The following is a 17,667-nucleotide window of genomic DNA, read 5'->3' on the forward strand; positions in this document are numbered from 1 at the left end:
ATTGATAGCTCTGTCCTTTATTTCATGCAGTCCCTTACCCAACTTCTTGAGTGTTACCAGCGGACAAATGTTGAGACTGGACCCTCCATCGATCAGGATTCTGGTGATAAAATAGTCTTCGCATTACATGATGATGTGCAGCTCCTTGTTGTGACCCAACCCTTCAGGTGGCAGTTCATCCTCATGAAAAGTAATTTTATGACTTTCCAATACCTGTCCTACCATGTTAACCATTTCCCCACCAATGATGTTGCTTGGCACGTATGCTTCACTCAACACCCTCAACAGAGCATTCTTGTGTGCCTTAGAATTTTGTAGCAAAGCAAGGATGGAGATTTGCGCCGGTGTTTTGTTCAACTGGTCGACGACTGAGTATTCCTTGGCCGGTATCTTTCTTCAAAGATCTTCCGGCCCTATCTCAATGATGGGTGGCCGATTGGAGGCCTGCTTGCTTGACTTAGCTAAGTGTTCAGGGGTATAAACTCTGCCAGTTCTTGTCATACCCTGTGCCGCAATAGTTTCTTCGAACCTAACCTTGCCTTTCCTCCTTGCCTCTGCTGTATAGTCCCATGGTATAGCCTTTGTATGGAATAGCGTCATGGTCGACATCGCCACTGGAATTGGCGTGGATATCTTTACTCCGAATGGAGCATGTGCCTTGGGTGGTAAAACTGCAACTTAAAATGGTGCGGGTGCATTTGCTGGAGACACGCATTCAGCCTCAATTGGTGCTGGTGTCTTTGTAGATGACGTTGCTTCAAACTCAAGTGGCACAAACATATTTACCTCGGCGTCCCCAGAGGGTTGAAACTGGACCACGATCGGATTAAGAGTAACTATTGGCTTCTTTGGGTCATCACCTTCTATGTTCAACCCGATCGATCCCTCAGGATCCCAATCATCCTCTATTTCAATCATGTAAACGCCTCCACCCTTTTGGTCTGGTAGAGGATTATTGCAGTCATTTGGAGTAGGTTTTTTTGCCACAATAATCTTGTTATCAATTAAAGTCTGGATCTTGTCTTTTAGAAAATGACATTTGTCGATGGTGTGTCCCTTCATGCCGGAGTGGTATGCACATGATTTGTTTATATTAACCCATTGAGAAGGGTTCTCAGGAGTTACAACAGGGATGGGGGTGACATAACCAGCAGCTTTGAGTCTCTTGTACAATTGGTCAATAGGTTTAGCAATGGCTGTATATTGTTTTAGAGGTCTGTGGTCAAACTTTTGTCGAGGTCTAGGGAAGTTTTGGCGTGCATAAGGTAATTGATAGTGGGATGGTTGAGTATTGTAGGTTTGGTAGACATGTGCGGGTTGGGAATATCTGGGCGAAGTAGGCTGATATGTGGGAGGTGGAGGTGATTGATAAGGTGGCGGTGGAGCTTGGTAAGAGGGTGACGGTGCTTGGTAGTTCGGATTTGGTTGATATGTGAGTGGAGGTGTTGGGTAGGTTTGGTATTTGATGGGAGACTTGGTTCTCTGTGCAACCATTATGGCTCCTACGTCCCTTTTCTTGGACATACCACCGGACTGTAATGCCTTATTTGTAGCTTGCAAGGCCTCGAAGTTTGTAACCATACCGCTTTTGATGCCTTCTACAATCCTTTCACCCAGCTTGATAATGTCAGAAAATTTGTGGCTCTTAATCATCATTAGCCTTTCATAATACTGCGGGTCCTGAGCCCGGACAAAGAATTTGTTCATCTGTTCCTCCTGTAAGGCAGGTCTAACCTTAGAAGCTTCGTACCTCCAGCGAGTAGCATACGCGCGAAATGTTTGTGTGGGCTTCTTCTTTAGATTCTAAATATAAAATACATCTGGCGCATTCTCTGTGTTGAACCTGAACCTGTCCATAAAATCGGACGCCATGCCTACCCAATTTGACCACTTCTTCGGATCTTGGCTAATGTATCAAGACAAAGCATCTCCCTTCAAACTCCTCATGAACAGCTTCATGCGAATTCTCTCGTCTTTACCTACTCCAACCATCTTGTCACAGTACGTTCTCAAATGGACCCTTGGACCCCCTATACCATCAAACATCTCGAACTTAGGAGGTTTGTACCCCTCGGGCAGTTCGACATCGGGCTATATGCAAAGATCTTCATAGTTCAGCCCCTAAATTCCCTTGCTTTCTTTAATGCCTTGAATCCGGCTAGTCAATTTCTTAAGTTCCTCAGCCAGGTTCCTAATGAGCAAGTCTTTATCATCCGACTTGGGTGTGCTTGAGATGGGTTGGGTGGAGTATGGCATGGTCTCCACGTAAATGGGGGTGTTATGGTGGGTGTGAAAGTGGACGTTTGTGGAGTTTTGGAGTTCTGGGATGAGTAGCGGGGTGTTATGGTGGGTGTGAAAGTGGACGTTTGTGGAGTTTTGGAGTTCTAGGATGAGTAGCGGGGTGTTGTTTGAGGTATGGCAGGTGTTGCAGTAGTGGTAAGGAGCGCGATGATTCTGTTGCTTTGGGATGTTTTGAAGTGGTGTAGGGTTTTGAGTATTGGGAAAGGTGATATCCGGGGTGCTGAAGGAAAATGACAAGCTTGCCAGATTCCGAGCCTGATCGAGTTCTTCCTGAAATTTCGGCAATTTTTGTTCAAGTTGAGATACATTTTCCTTAGTAACCTGAATACCCTGACCATTAGTGGCCTCTACCCGTTCAGTTGCATTCTCCCTACTGACGCTGTTCAAATCTTCCATTTTGCCTTTGTTCTTATTTTTGACAGGACTAAGAGGAGGAGTGGGTGGAGGGCCCCTGGATCTCGTGGAATAGGATGATGTTGCCAGAGTGCACGAACTAACCTTTGGGGAGGGGATAGTAAAAAATAAAAAGTAAAAACAAAAAGGTAACAAGTTAGTGAGGATCATAAAAAGGTATTACAGTATTTAAACACATAATGCGGGAATGTAAATCGTGTCCTAATTTGGGGACCTCTTTGTGCCCGAGGTAGGCCTAGCGACAAATTAATTTGGAGAACTTAGAAAGCTAAATGCCTTATTTTATTGATAAAAAATAAGATGAATCCCAAATCGACACTAAACAAATAGGAAATAAATGTCACTAATGGCCATTGGCCTTATTATATTTTATAAAGCGAAAAGACAAACTCCTATCTATTTGGTCCCAGAAGGACCTTCCCCAGATTTGGCATCCTTAGCTCCGTCGAACAGCTTTCTCAGCTCGCGAAGTCCCAGCAATAGGTAGGCTCTAGCTAGATGTCCGCCTTCGTTTCCTTCAGCATTTTGGCAGTCTTCGACCCTCTTGAGAAACTTTCTTTCTAATTCTACTATGCCTCGCTCCAGGTATCCCAGTCGCTTGTTGACACTGACAGCCATATCCTTCCATTCCTCAATTAATTTCTGGTTGGCCTCTTATATCTCGCGGTGTTCACTCTCGCACTCATGGATCCTTTTGCGCAACTGGTTGTATTTGACCTGTGTCTTGGCCTTCTCATCTATGATTCTGTGACCTAGAACAAACCTAGGCTGGACCAGACCATCATGATTATCATCCAACCATCATGAATAGTAGGGAGCACAACCAGCGTGGTATCCGTTGAGCTCGATGGTATCCCTCCCCATGACGATCTTGCAGTGCTACATATGCTGAGCTTGGTACTTGTAAGGACTATCCTCATTCTCGAAGTCAGCCTGGAAATGACTCATCTTGTTGACCCTAGGTATAACCTGCTTCCTACCATCTTGCCTCATAACCCGGAGAAGGACGTAGGGGTATGTTCCTCTCAGGCCGATCAATATCAAGAAAGGTGCATCTCTGGATCAGGCGATGAATTCCTCGGTAGGAAACCACTCGAGCATCCATTGTACCTGGTCCTCAGTTAGATTGTCAAATAGCTCTACCCATCATTTGGTATCTTCTGGCTGAGTGAACATATTGGGCATGTAATTCATTCGCCTCGGATGATGGAAAGCGATATGATCATCCCAGTCCCTTCGCTGAATCTCTTCTCGGTATTCACCCCTTTGGAGATGCTCCATGAGCCAGAGTTGAAGTAGCAAATTGCAGCCTTCGAAGTGTTTGGCTCCTCGTTGACACTTTTCCAAGGCTTGATATATTTCCGCAATGATCATGGGCACAATGCTGAAGGGTTGCCCACCAATTCCTTCCATTATAGTCTTAGTGACCATAGTCAGCCTGGTGTGGATTCTTGCTTTCTTCATTGGAAACACGATCAACCCTAGGAAACAAAACATGAATACAAAGACTCTTCGGTGAATGTGCCCCAATGATGTGATGACAAACTCGTCAGGATAGGTACGGTAAGATTTGTTGTGACCGTACCTTTCATACAAATAATCAAAAGGAATGTAGGATTCTTTCAGACATGTCAATTCTAGATTTTTCTTCAGACCCATCATTTTGAGGAAACCCCTGCCCTTGCGTTTTTCAGGCATCAGCAGACCCGAAGTTTCCCATACTAGACTGGCTAATCCTTCTATCTCTTCCAGCAAAGGCGTCATTTCTATACCCCCAAAGCGGAATACAACCCTCTCACAATCCCTGAACAAAGTAGCAGCTTCTATGATCTTGTTATTGGGTTGGATCTCTAGGAGAGAAGGCAGATTTCCCAAATATTTTCGAACAAGAGTTTGATCACTGGAGTGAAGATCATTCTACTAGCTTAGCAGTCTTGGGTGGATGTTGATGACCATGCCGAATCTAGGGACTTCGTGCCTCATTTCTGCAAGACAAATAAGGTTAGGCCCTTACCCCCACCAGACTCGACTATTTAATACCAACAATTAGCATGAAGCATTTAGTTCTCCAAATAAATGCACAGAACATGGGGATGTCCGTTTGGGTTTAGGGAAACCCAGTGGACTTGGACAAGGCTATCTTATAAGCGCTGCTATGGTATTTGTTTGGCACGAGTGGAGTATGATGTTGAGCATGATTATGCAATAATTGAAAGCATATTGGCACGTATTTGCATGTTAAGAAAGCAGTAAATATAGCAGTTTCATAGTTTAAAGCAGTAATAAAGGAAAGAAACAAAAAAGACAAGTCAGTTTTGCAATTGAAAAGGGAATTGAATGCTTAAAGAAATTAAATAAGTAATTGCCACATAAAGAGGTATAAATTCACAATAACAGTCTGAAATAGTAAAAGCCTAGAGTCCCCAGCAGAGTCGTCATGTTGTAGCGCCCCCTTTTTCTCGCAAAATCGGGGTTATGACATTTAGTATGGGACAACTCGTTCCTTTTGGGAACTGGGTTTTGCAATTTTGAAGAGTCGCCACCTAATGATTTAAGGTGCATTAGGACACCAATGGGGTTCAATTCTAGGTTTCGTGTAAATAACCAGAGATAGGGTAAGGTCTTGAAATCATCCCAAGGGGAAGGTGTTAGGCACCCCTTGGGATCCACTAGTGTGGTTCCCGACCAGACAGTTTATTGTGAATTTAGCAGATAGACAAGTATGGGATCAAATATTAGGGGATTTAAATGAATAAAAAGAAAGAACAATTAAAAGGAGGGTTTTAAAAAGGAGTTTGCAAATAAAGGGAAAGGGGGGTCCTAGGTTTATATTTAATGTGGATCACATCAATGCGATATCCGGTATGACACTCCTCAAAAGAGGAGATACACGTGGTATTAGCGCACCGGTCATCATATCCATATCTACCCTTCCCATCGAGTTAAGGTATTAAAGCGTGGATTGGTCTCGATTACTATTGCATGCTATTATCCGTTCCATTCCTATCAATCCCGAAGGAGCTTAGGACTACTATTCCTAAAGGGGAGGGATATTAGGCTGATTGGTTTCAAAGGGTAAAAGTCTAAGGCGACATACAAAATACATACTGCATGTTGTGGAAAACATATAAACAGATAAAGGCCCATATGTACATCCTTAAACAAAAACACATAACTAGCATGATTTGCACATACTTTTTAGGTCTGATTAAAATACTAAAGACGAGGGGAGTTTGATTATTAAAGTAGATCTGTTTATTACATAACTCAGATAAGAAGTCTGAATCAGGCCTGCCTGCTGGCTGTAGCAATTAACAAATATGGATTCAGCTTTTTACGGATATTACTCTAAGGCTTACCTAAGTGTTTAGATGGGATCCTATAGGCATGATATCTAATTGATTCATAATGTGGCAAAAAAATAATAACTCAAAATGAATTGTTTGAAATCCTATAGGCATGCTTGCTAAACCTCGTTAAAGAAGGGAATTAGATTATTTAAAACTGATTCTGAATAGATTGATCTTAAATTGAACTAGTTTCAGATTCTGTAGGCGATGGTATCTAATATTGTTGATTTTAATCCCTATAGGCACGATATCTAACATTGAATGTGAATAGAAATGAACCAGATTTACTTGGGAATCCCTATAGGCATGATTTCTATATGTTATACTGATTTCGACCTCACGAACATGGCACTTACTCATAGTTGTTTAGAACTTTAAAGCATGATATCTAAGTGGCGTGCAGAATTTAAATAAGTCCTATAGGCAGGTCATATAGGTGTGAAATTGATCATGAAAGGAATTAAGAATAAATCCTACATACATGATGTCTAAATGCAGAATTGAACATGCAGGATTTAAAACCAGTCCTATAGGCATGTTTTTCTAAATACAGAATTGAATTGTTCAGAACATAAGTCCTATAGGCATTTTCTCTACCCTTGAGCATACATAATCACCCAACCCTTTTCACTAGCCAGCCCCAAATGTTTATTAAAAATTATTACAAACCAGAAATAATGAATTACACTAGAAAAGTACAAAGAAAGGTTACAACCAGAGGAAGCATAATTCTTGACTTCCTCTCTGAGTTATGGAATAAACCACCTCAAAAATGCCATTGATCCAAAGCCTTTCTCGGACTTGAGTGTGTCAGAGTTCCTTAAGAGTCTCAATAGGACCCCGGACAGTGCTCACACCCAAGTTACATAAGCAGAATATGGATGAGTGCAGTGTGGAAATGACAGACCTTTTGTGTCCAAGTTCAGAGAGAGCTCATGGGTCCCAAGTCAAGGCTCACATAAAGGGGGGGCAGAACTTAAGTCTAAAAAGATAGTGAAAGTGCAGAAACGGAATTTTAGAAAAGCTGAGGGTATAAAGGAGAAGGGACAGGGAGATAGCCATTAGCATTTCACAGAGCTAATAACTTCATACAAAGGGGTCAGGGGATTGGGAGTCCATTGCAATGAGCCTATACACTTAGATATGGGTTAGCATTGGGCATGTACAGCAATGAGAAGTGCTGACATGTTTGTAACCCAATCAGAACACACAACATATGAGATAAACATGGAGGTTATGATCCCAGGGGAATCAGGTTAGGGTCATGCACAGAAATGTCCAATGTTGTCATGCCCCAAACCAACCACAAGTATTAAACACATTGGGGTAAGGATTTAGGATTCACAAGTCATGATAAATTAATTCAGAACAGGAAAAAGGGGAAGTTACAGCATGCTTTAATAATGGTACTGGGTTAAATACAAACAGTAGACAAGCAAGGGTGCAAGAAATAGTAAATAAGCATGTTGTTGTTGGTGCAGAAGCTTAATTAGAACATACCAGTAAGGAATGCAAATGCAGAGAAAAATAAGCAAGTTTCCCATAGCCTAGCCTTGGCTTTCAGCCGGCTAGGTAAGGCAGCAATATAGTAGTAACAGAAAAAGAAAAAAAAAGATTTAGTGGAGTGTGTGTTTGAACTCAAGTGTTTTATGTCTTGTCCGTGTCCTTGAAAGAAAAGAAGTACAGGGTGTTTATAGTTTTTGAAAACGAGTAAGAGAGAGGTAATAAGCTACAAACATAGAAACAATCATGATTCAGAATCAATTATACAAGTGATTGCCTTTAATTAAGGGATCATTTGCTTAACGGGTAGTGACATGTTCCAAATAAGGAAGGAAATCAATTGGTTAGCAGACTGACGGTTGCCATAAAAGAAGTAGTAAAACATTAAGTAAGCAATCGAGTCTAGGTACAGAAATACTCTAATTTCGGAAAGGATTCAGTAAGGCAAAACAGGAAAAGAAATCAATTAACCTTAACAGGCGAGTGAAATCAGAATTTCACAAAGGAAAAGTTTGAAATCGGTCACAAGTTTGAAGATCGGTCAAAGAAGGAAACTCAATATATAAATAAGGTGCATAAACACTATACATGCGAGGCCAAGCCTGTTGGCAAAAGGAAATAGCATACAATAGTAGCACAAAATTCAGTAGATAGCAACATTCGAAGCATGATAGTCCAGTATGTCAAGTCACATTGAATTAGTAGTGAAGAAAGCATATAATATCAAAGGCATGTGAATATCTCACAGTAGCAGGTGAGGAAAACCCCCTTTTAAAAATTAGGGTTTCGAGCATAATCGAGTTTTTAGAGATGATAGAATACCGGAGTCAGAAGAATCATACAAAGGAATAAAAGGTTTTGAAATAAAGAACTTCAAATCGAGTCATGCACTTAAACGAACAGTCTCAGACTCAAAGCCATAGGATTTTCAACAATAGTAGAGTTTTAAAAGAGGATAAACAAACAAATCGGACAAAACTCAAGCAAACAAGCATTCATCTAATAAATAGTCAAAAGAAATTAGGGCTTTTAACATGCAAACTCAGGTAGAATAACGATATGAGCAAACATAGCAAAACATGTCAAAAAATCAGAGAAATGTTTTGAAATAACTTAACAAGAACCCTAATCGGAAAAGATAAGGGGTTTTGAAAACAGAGTTTAAAAAGAAACTTCGAGAAAAAAAAAGCTTAGAAGTCCAAAGCAAACATAGATCTGAAGCAGATCTAAAAGAAATTGAAAGAACCTTAGAGGTTAGGGTTTCAGAAGAACCCCAAGTGATGAGAAAGACCTTGAAAACCATCGATCTAAGCAGGCGAGTCAAAGGTCTGACTCGAATGGCCATGGATGGCCGGAAAAAAGTTAGAGACGACCGAAGAACAACCATGAACTAAAATCGAACAAGGCCTGGACCAAGATCTTTCAAGATCTGGCCTTGAGACCATAAGAAAAACACACAGAAGCCATGGAAGGCTGGTACAGGTTTTAAATGACCACCGGAGGCCATAGATTAGGGAGGTATTAAGGGTGTAGTTTGATGGCGGCGGCTAGGGTTTGTAGGAGTTTCAGAGAGAATTGAGAGAGAAGGGGATTCAAGGGCGGCGGTAGGTAAGAAATGATTTAGGTTTAGGGGTTAGTTTGGGTTAAGAAAGGAAAGGGCAGCTGGTAGTCGTTGATCTAAATGATCAACAGCTGGGATTTAAAAGGTTAGGTAGGGATTTGGGTATGGGTTGGTTTAATCGGTTTGGGGGTCGGGTATGAGTAGGAATTGGGTCGGGTAATTGGGTTTAAATTGGGGGTTCAATTTAGGCTATAATTGAAATATAATTGGGCTCGATTTTAAATAGCCAATATTTCCTTTTTATTTATAAAAAATAATAAAATAATTTCTGTAGATAAATTAAAGGTGCTAAAATGATTTATAGTACATAATTATCAAATTAAAAATATTGGACTTAATTTTTATAGATTTAAACGCAATTAAATCTAAAAGAGGCTAATATTGTAATTATATGCAATTTATTTTTAAAAATACTAAATCAATTTATAAAAATATGCAAAAATTATCTTAGCTATATTTTAGTATAAATATGAGAATCCAATAAATGAATCACCAAGATTGATAAATTTGGGAATTATTATTGGGTTTTTCTGATTAAAATAGGGGAATATTATCCAGCCCTCGAGGTCCAGGACCTGACCAGGAAAGTAAGCAGGGACTGCACTATCGTGAAGGGTTAGACTGTTGAAAAATATAAAGCCGGGGAAAAGAAAAGAAAGCAGGGTATAAACCTGTTGTGTACTCACGTTTCATGTTCCACTCCTTGGGGAACGACATCCAATTAGCAGGGATCAGATCGGAGGTCCTGACTCGGCAAACCGGCTCATCTACCCACGGTCTTTATCCTCATCGATACTAGAGAAGAGAGATTTTAAGGATCGGCATTGCAATTTAATTTAACCCCCACGATAAAGTCGGGGACTGTACAATCTGATCAGATGATCGAGATAAAAGACATCCCCTCGATGTGGCTCGAAAAGAACCTGATTAAGTAAACGATTCTCCAGAAGGAGGGGTAGATGTGGCCGAGCATCACTTGGTATCGTTGGCAAAAGTCGAGGGTAACTGGATCTATGGGACCCTGAGCCGGAATTGCAGGGCCGAACGTAAATGGGTAGGTATATACTCTCAAGTACCCCGCTTTATATGTGGTGATGTCCTCCTCGGAGGAAGGAATCACTATTTCTTTATTGTCCCATGTGAAATCCTCCTTTACTTGGTTGAGCTCAGCCTTGGTCACCAAAAAAACATATCGAGACATGGGCTCGCATCGGCCTGGTGTCGAAACAGGTTTTTTGATTTTGAAATCGGACGTTATCTCACATGGTGGGGGGATGCATTCCTCAATACGAGGTGGCACTGCCGGTTTACTCTTGGTCGATTGAGAAGACGGAGGAGTTTTTTCTTTTTGAGGAATAGATTTTGAAGTTTTAGACATCGCTATGCGGTAGATCCAAAAAGATGAAGAATGTTGATAGTGAAGAGAAGGGAGAGCTCAAGGAAATTGAAAAGGGCTAAATGAGACTTTGAAAACAATATGGGAATAAAGTTTGTAAGGTTGTAGAATTGGTCTATTTATAAAGGACATTTAAGAGCGTTGAGGAAGCCAAAAGGCTGACCGTCAGCCGCCTCCAATTAATGATTTTGGAAATTGTACAAAAGTAACTTTTCAGTCGCTTTAACTGCTGATGTCATGATATTGGCATCAGGGCTAAGGCACCAAGGTTTAATTCGTCAAAAATCATAAAGGGCATCCAATAAATCGAGTTCGAGCAGAATATCCGCCCAATTACTAAGCCCAAGGGATATCTGAGTTCGAGGAATTTCTCACCGAAGAATGTGAAAAGGCCTAAGGGCTATCCTTATTACGAATTCGAGCAAATGCCCACTCGGTTGTAAATGCCCAAGGGCTACCCGAGTTGGAAGAATTTCCCATTCGAGGACTACAAGGAAATCTAAGGATTTACTTCATCTCGAGATCTTGCTCTTATCCAACTCGGGCTCGAGAAAACCGAGCTCCCATTTAAGCTCGGCATGAGGATTAACTAGAACCTCGAGGGGTATTGTATTGGTCAATTAAAAACCTGAGGGTTTGTTATGTCCTAAGCTCGATATTCGGGCTAGTCATTAAAATCATAAAATAAAGTCTTCTGCAAATAAAGATTGAATAAAATTCAGCATAAGCTGAAAGGGATACAGAAGGATCCTTTTATACTTCCTAGAAATGATTACAAGGTATAACTATGGCACCCACGAAGGGTACTTACACAGGAACAAAGAAGCGAAAAACAAAAACCAAAGATCCTAGTTCAGTTTTAGGGCCACGTCCTCGAGCATCGTCCCCAGAAATCTTCTTCTCAAGGGGCACCATTTCTGGTCTTTGGAAACGTTTGACAAAAGATCATCGATGAATGTGATTACATCTCCAGCCGCCGAGATTGAGCATTCCGTTGAAGTTTTGGGCCATAATACATTAAGAAGGAACATGCAAAAAGAAAATACCAAAAGGGGGTGCAAGATGCACAAGTGACAGTCCAAGAGTGTTCACCCCCAGAACTTTGTTCCGAGGTGGGATGCAAAAGTTAGTAGATGATAGTGGCACCTCATTCCATGGAAATCAAAGGGAATGAAGCGCCACACCCGGTTGAAGATAAGAGGAAATGAACAGCAGTGTAAAGTTCCCACATCTTCAGATACGGGACATATCAGGTGCCCTTCTCTCGTTGTCTCGAGCTGAAGCTTTGACAAAGGAAGCCTTGGCGTAACTGGTAAAGTCGCTGCCATGTGACCTTGTTGCCACATATTTGAACCATGAAAGTAGGTGATAAGAGGAAGAAATAGAGAAGGGAAAGGATTAAAGGCAGATGAAGAAGGAACAAGTGTAGTTGTGTTCACTCGAGTAACTTCTCATTTATAGAAAGCTGACGATTGGAGAGCTGGTGCAAGTGGCCGACAAAGGCTGAGAAGTATTGGACGTTTTGGGGAAGCACACTGACATGACATTTCCGCTCACATCAAACGCCTATGTCACATGCATGGCGTCATTACAAGTGGTTCGGGAAGATCGAGGTTCAAATTATTTTTTATCAACTTATTCTAAGAAACGCGGGGACTATCTGTATACAGTCAAAATCAAGGTGCCCAATTTTTAAGTCTTAAGTTGGGCTACGAATCTGAGTTCGAGCGACTTGAAGTAGAGGTCGGACCCGGCTGAAGGATACATACCTTGAGGAAGCAGATCGAGGGCAGCACAATCTCGAAGTCAATCAAGAAAGAGCGGGAATTTCTCAAGGACACGTGGACCAGGGAATAAACTAAAGGATAAGATTTGTACGAAATGGTACAAGTCCGTACTAGGATGTTATACACCTGTACCAATAAAAGTTTTTACCACAATTAGGAATGTACTATATTGGGGTTTTCTCCTCCTATATAAAGGGGACCCCAATCATTTTGTAAGATCATCTCACATTATTTACTGCAATAGAACATTCCATTCTGCTTTCCTTGTATAACGTGCTCAATAATTGTTCTTCAGCTTAATTATCTTTACTTTATTGTTCACACTTTATTGTTCTTAGCTGACCTCGAGGTCCCTGGGATAACCAAGCTCGAGCCCCTATTGCCCCAACAACACTGATTTGGTTCACCTTTTCTTCATAATTAAGCTTAATATTATCTGTATAATTACTAGTATTAAAATATATCACGTATCTTTAAAATCACAAATTATCTTTAATTGTTAATCCCATTTTTCGAGGTAAACATACTATAATATTCTTTTGTCAAACCTTACCCCTCGCAATACTATATTTAGTATAATGCTGTAATGCACTACGAAATTTCTAAATTTATGTCCATATATACTCTATTTAATTATTATCCTAGCGTATCATGTATACGATACAAAGAACCTGTGACTTTCTAATTACTGTAATTTGATAGTGTAGTTCTGTTCAGATATTCTTCTACTCTTTTTTTTTTCTCCTCGGCACCTCTCTGCTCATCTCCTATTTTATTCCCATTTTAATTCTGCAGTACTCAAAGAAAGTAAAAAAAAGAAATCCCCTTTGCTCTAAATTGTCTCGTGTTAAGAGTTAAACTTTGTGCATCTTTAATTTTTGCTTCAGATGGATTCAAAAAATCGATCTGCTTTGAGTAAGAGTAGATTGGCTCGCACTTTGGCTAAGGTTTTGCATATTCGAGCTGTGACAGGAGGAAATCGAAAGCCAAAATCCCAAGATAAGTTCAAAAACGAAGCAGTAAAGAATGATGTGTTGAACAAAGGACAGCTCAATTCATTTGTAGACAAAGATGAAAAACTGAAGAAGAGAGCAGCTACAGAAGCTTTTCTAGCCAACTTGTTTGCGAGCATCTCAGCTGTTAAATCTGCATATGCTGAGTTGCAATTCGCTCAATCTCCATATGACCCCGAGTTTATTCAATCTGCTGATGAGGTGATCGTGTCCGAGCTGAAAAGTTTGTCCGAATTGAAACATTGCTACTTAACGAAGCAATTTGATGAGTATTATTCCCTTGAGACAACTCTGGTTTTAGCAGAAATTAAGGAGCAGAAAAGTATTTTGAAAACGTATTATATCATGGGAAAGAAGTTGGATTCTCAACTTAAACTCATACTCTCAGAAATTACATTTCTCAGAGAGACACTAAATGAGGCCAATAAAGAGAACAAATTGCTTGAAAAGAGATTAATGAGGGAGCAAGTGTCTGATCTTGACAATCTTCAGTTGACAAAATTAAGCCCCAGCCATTTTATTATGTTCCTTCAGCAGACAATTAGGTCGATTCGGAGCTTTGTTATGTTGCTTTGTAGAGAGATGGAATATGCAGGGTGGGATTTAGATGCTGCAGCCTTGTCTATTCAACCTGGTATTATGTTCTTGAAATCAAGTGACAAATGTTATGCATTTGAATCATTTGTTTGCCGAGAGATGTTTGATGGTTTCAATCATCCACAATTCTTAATCTCAAAGGAATCCACAACAGAGGAGAAGAAACAACAGAGGTTATTTTTCAATAGATTCTTGAAACTGAGATCTGCTAATGTAGCAGATTACTTAGCCTGGAAGCCTAAGTCAGCATTTGCACGGTTTTGTTGCGCGAAGTACTTGAAACTAGTTCATCCCAAAATGGAAAGTTCTCTGTTTGGTGATTTGGATCATAGGAATTTACTAAGTTCTGGTGAGTACCCGGACACAACTTTCTTTAGCACATTCGCGGAAATGGCAAAGCGCATTTGGCTGCTGCAGTGTCTTGCCTTTTCTTTCGACCCGGAGGTTGCTATGTTTCAAGTGAGCAGTGAATGTAGATTTTCTGATGTTTATATGGAGAGTGTGAATGAAGAAGCATTCTTGATGTCTTCCGGATCACCAGAAACCGAACCCCGTGTAGGATTCCCAATGGTTCCAGGGTTCATGGTTGGTAAAACTGTTATTCAATGTCAAGTTTATCTCTGTTGATGAAATTAGTTAGATGGAGTTTTGGTGAATCAAAGGGTATCTGATTCTTTGGTCGAAATTTGGCTCATAATTCCACAGACTAACCTCGAGGCAAGAGGAGGATTTAGAATGGTTATGTGGTTCAACTGAACTATTGCTATGTAAGTTCAGTTGTTCAACTCTCCATATGCACATGTAAATAAATACATAAAAAAAAAATTGATACTTTTATTCCGAAAGGAAAGAAGATGGAAATAAATTAGGTATGAAAAATGAGGGCAACCGACAATTTCCTTGGAGTAGGTTCAGAATGTCCCTTATATTATTGCTAAGGATACCGCGTGGATTGAAGTATCAATGTGGTAACAAGTAACAACCTAGAAAACCTTCGGCTATGGGTTTTAGTTGGTATTGTATTTATGTTTTAGCATTTGACACGGAGCCTTAGAGCAATAATAAAGTTATTTTTGTGTAACTTATAGATATGGGTTTGAGCTGTGAAATCAGGCATTGATACTTGTGTTAGGATAAGCTACCCACATTACACCAGTAGGATATGGCCTTTTCCCAAACTATGAATCAATGCGAGATGTTTCGTGCACCGAATTACCTCTTTTTGGCATTTCCTCAATTTTGTTAATACTAGACACAAACAGTAATGGAGGAATTCTTAATTGTACACTGATGAAGGAGTTCTATATTAAAATGGGGTTACATTATATATAACGGGGATAATGCATAAAATCCACCCCAACTTATGACTATTTTATCAATTACACACCTTTTCTTTTCGGAGGTCCTATTATTACCCTGAACTTATTTTTACCATAATTTATTTAACATTATATGCTCAATTAAACCCAACCATGACTACACCCCTTCCAAGCGCATGATGACTAATTTTAAAAGGCTCGTTTGCTATATATTCAAGCGCCACGTGTTATGCCAAATAAGCAATAAAAAAGGGTCCCAAATGTTAAACTCAGCTATTCTATTTGAACCCATTATTTTATCACTCTTTCTAAACTTAAAGACTATCTACCATTGTTGAAGAACTTTTGCTGCTGCTGCTGCTAAAATTGAAGAGGTGGGTTTCAATCTATAGACTATAAATTACTAATTTTTAGTCAATTCGATTTCACAATCTTTATTTTAGGGTTTGAAATTTTTTTTCCAATTTTTATATTTTAGGAATTAGGGTTATGAAATGGCAAACACCAACTTGAATAGATTTTGTATGGACGATAAAGACCCTACGCTCAATGTTGAAGAGCGATGCAAGCATGGAATTTTGTTGCAAATGCAGACTTCTTCGTCGAAGCGTAATCCTGGTCGAAGATTTTGGTCTTGCCCCTACTATGTTGTATGTGTTCATTTCTAACCCATCTATTGTGGTTGATTAGCTTTGTGTATTGTCATTAAATTGATTCCAATTTATAAAAAAAATTGGCCAAGAGTTGCAAATTTTTTCAATGGAGAGACAATGAAGTTGACGAAAGATCGAAGTTTATTCTTCCAAGATTGTTCGACAAAATTAAAGAGATGGAAGAAGATTTGGTGCATTATGACAGCCTCAAGATGTAGTTGGTTGAGCTTGAAAGTCTGAAAAATGCCAACATTAATTTGGTTGTGATTGACAATGAAAACGATAAGGGGGCAAAGGAGAAAAAGAAAAGGACCCGGTGTTAGTTTAATAGGAAGTTCATTTTGTGTATTGTGATTTGTCTTTGTAGTTATGTGTTGATTAGTGCCTAATACAAGTAGGCAACTTGGAGAGTGATCAAATGAAGCTGCAATAGCAGTTTTTTTGTGAGCTAGCAATTATTTAGAAGTGTTTGGTTAAGGTTGTAACAACTCTCTTTTGTTTTCATTGTGGTATGCAACTTTTATTTTAGCATATGCTATGTGGAAGTTAATTATGTATGAATTGCTCACTTGCCATGATCAATTCCTATATAAGTCAACAAAATATCAAATGTAAATGGGAAGACACCACTGAATTTTATAGAAATATAGCTGCAATATTCTATAAATACCACCAAAATAAGTCAACAAAAGGGACATCAAATGTACTAAGGCAACATTTAGAAACTAATATATTATCGTTCTAAAAGGATAAAAACTGCATATTGCAGTCAACAAAAATAACTAAATGTCTGGATTAGGATATACATTGTCTACTTGTAGTCAACCAAAAATATCAAATAATTGTAGGTAAAGTAGATTGCAGTCAACAAAAACAACCAAATCTATTGGAGATGTACAGAACTACTATTCTAGCTTAGGTTGTTTGAACCATCGCCCTTGTTTGAATTTTATGTTGCCCTCTAATATGTTGAAGCCTTCTTGTTGTGATTGTTGGTTTCCCCTTCCATTTTAGTCCACTACTTGGTTTGAAACCAATGTCACCAGTTACATCAGCTGATCTTGTTATCATTGTTGGTCTAGTGGACTTTATTCTGGTGCTTGGTGTGGATACTATTCTACTACTTGGTATGCGAGGCTACAGAGAAAGAATAACTAAATAAGTTATCTTAGGCAAATATACAAAACATATTGAATATTACAAAGAATATATACTTGCATTCAATGTTTTGAAGCCATTTTCAGCTTGAATCACACCCATTCCCATCATTCTTGTCCTTTTGAATTGTTTTATATTTTTCCATACCATTTTCCTTTCCTCTATTTAGTGTAGCAGTAGAGGCATTAGGTGCATCAGATGTATTAGGTGCTGATGATGTACTAGGTGCGGAACATTCAAACAAGTTGGCTAGTGAATGATAAGCAACAGATGTATTAGGTTTTGATGGAGTTGCATTCCAAGATCCTCCTCTCCCCTTCCTCTACTAGCTACACCTGTTACATTCTTAGATCCTCCTCTTCCCCTATCTCTACTAGTTGCAGCAAATATTGTATTAGGTACAGCAGATGTTGTATTGTTTGAGATGCCTCTTCCCCTTCTTGTACTAGCTGCTGCAATAAGTACAGTTGATGTAGCAGCAGTAACAGATGTTACAGAACATAAAAAGTCAACAACAGTAGAGGCAATAGGTGCAGTAGATGTTGATTTTCTAGG

The 17,667-nt window shown here is 39.6% G+C and overlaps 1 protein-coding gene across 1 annotated transcript; it reads left to right on the forward strand.

Moving 5' to 3' along the window:
- Positions 1-13,042: 13,042 nt before the first annotated feature.
- LOC104227550 (protein GRAVITROPIC IN THE LIGHT 1-like) lies at positions 13,043-15,200 on the forward strand. Its single transcript, XM_009779813.2, has one exon. It carries the CDS (start codon positions 13,260-13,262, stop codon positions 14,607-14,609), a length of 1,350 nt encoding a protein of 449 aa, XP_009778115.1. The 5' UTR covers positions 13,043-13,259; the 3' UTR covers positions 14,610-15,200.
- Positions 15,201-17,667: the final 2,467 nt, after the last annotated feature.

Source organism: Nicotiana sylvestris, chromosome 6, assembly GCF_000393655.2.
Source record: "Nicotiana sylvestris chromosome 6, ASM39365v2, whole genome shotgun sequence".
Taxonomy (NCBI): Eukaryota; Viridiplantae; Streptophyta; class Magnoliopsida; order Solanales; family Solanaceae; genus Nicotiana; species Nicotiana sylvestris.

What these genes read in the sequence shown, in the direction of transcription:
- LOC104227550 (XM_009779813.2), top strand. Translation starts at nt 13,260, where the DNA reads ATGGATTCAAAAAATCGATCTGCTTTGAGTAAGAGTAGATTGGCTCGC.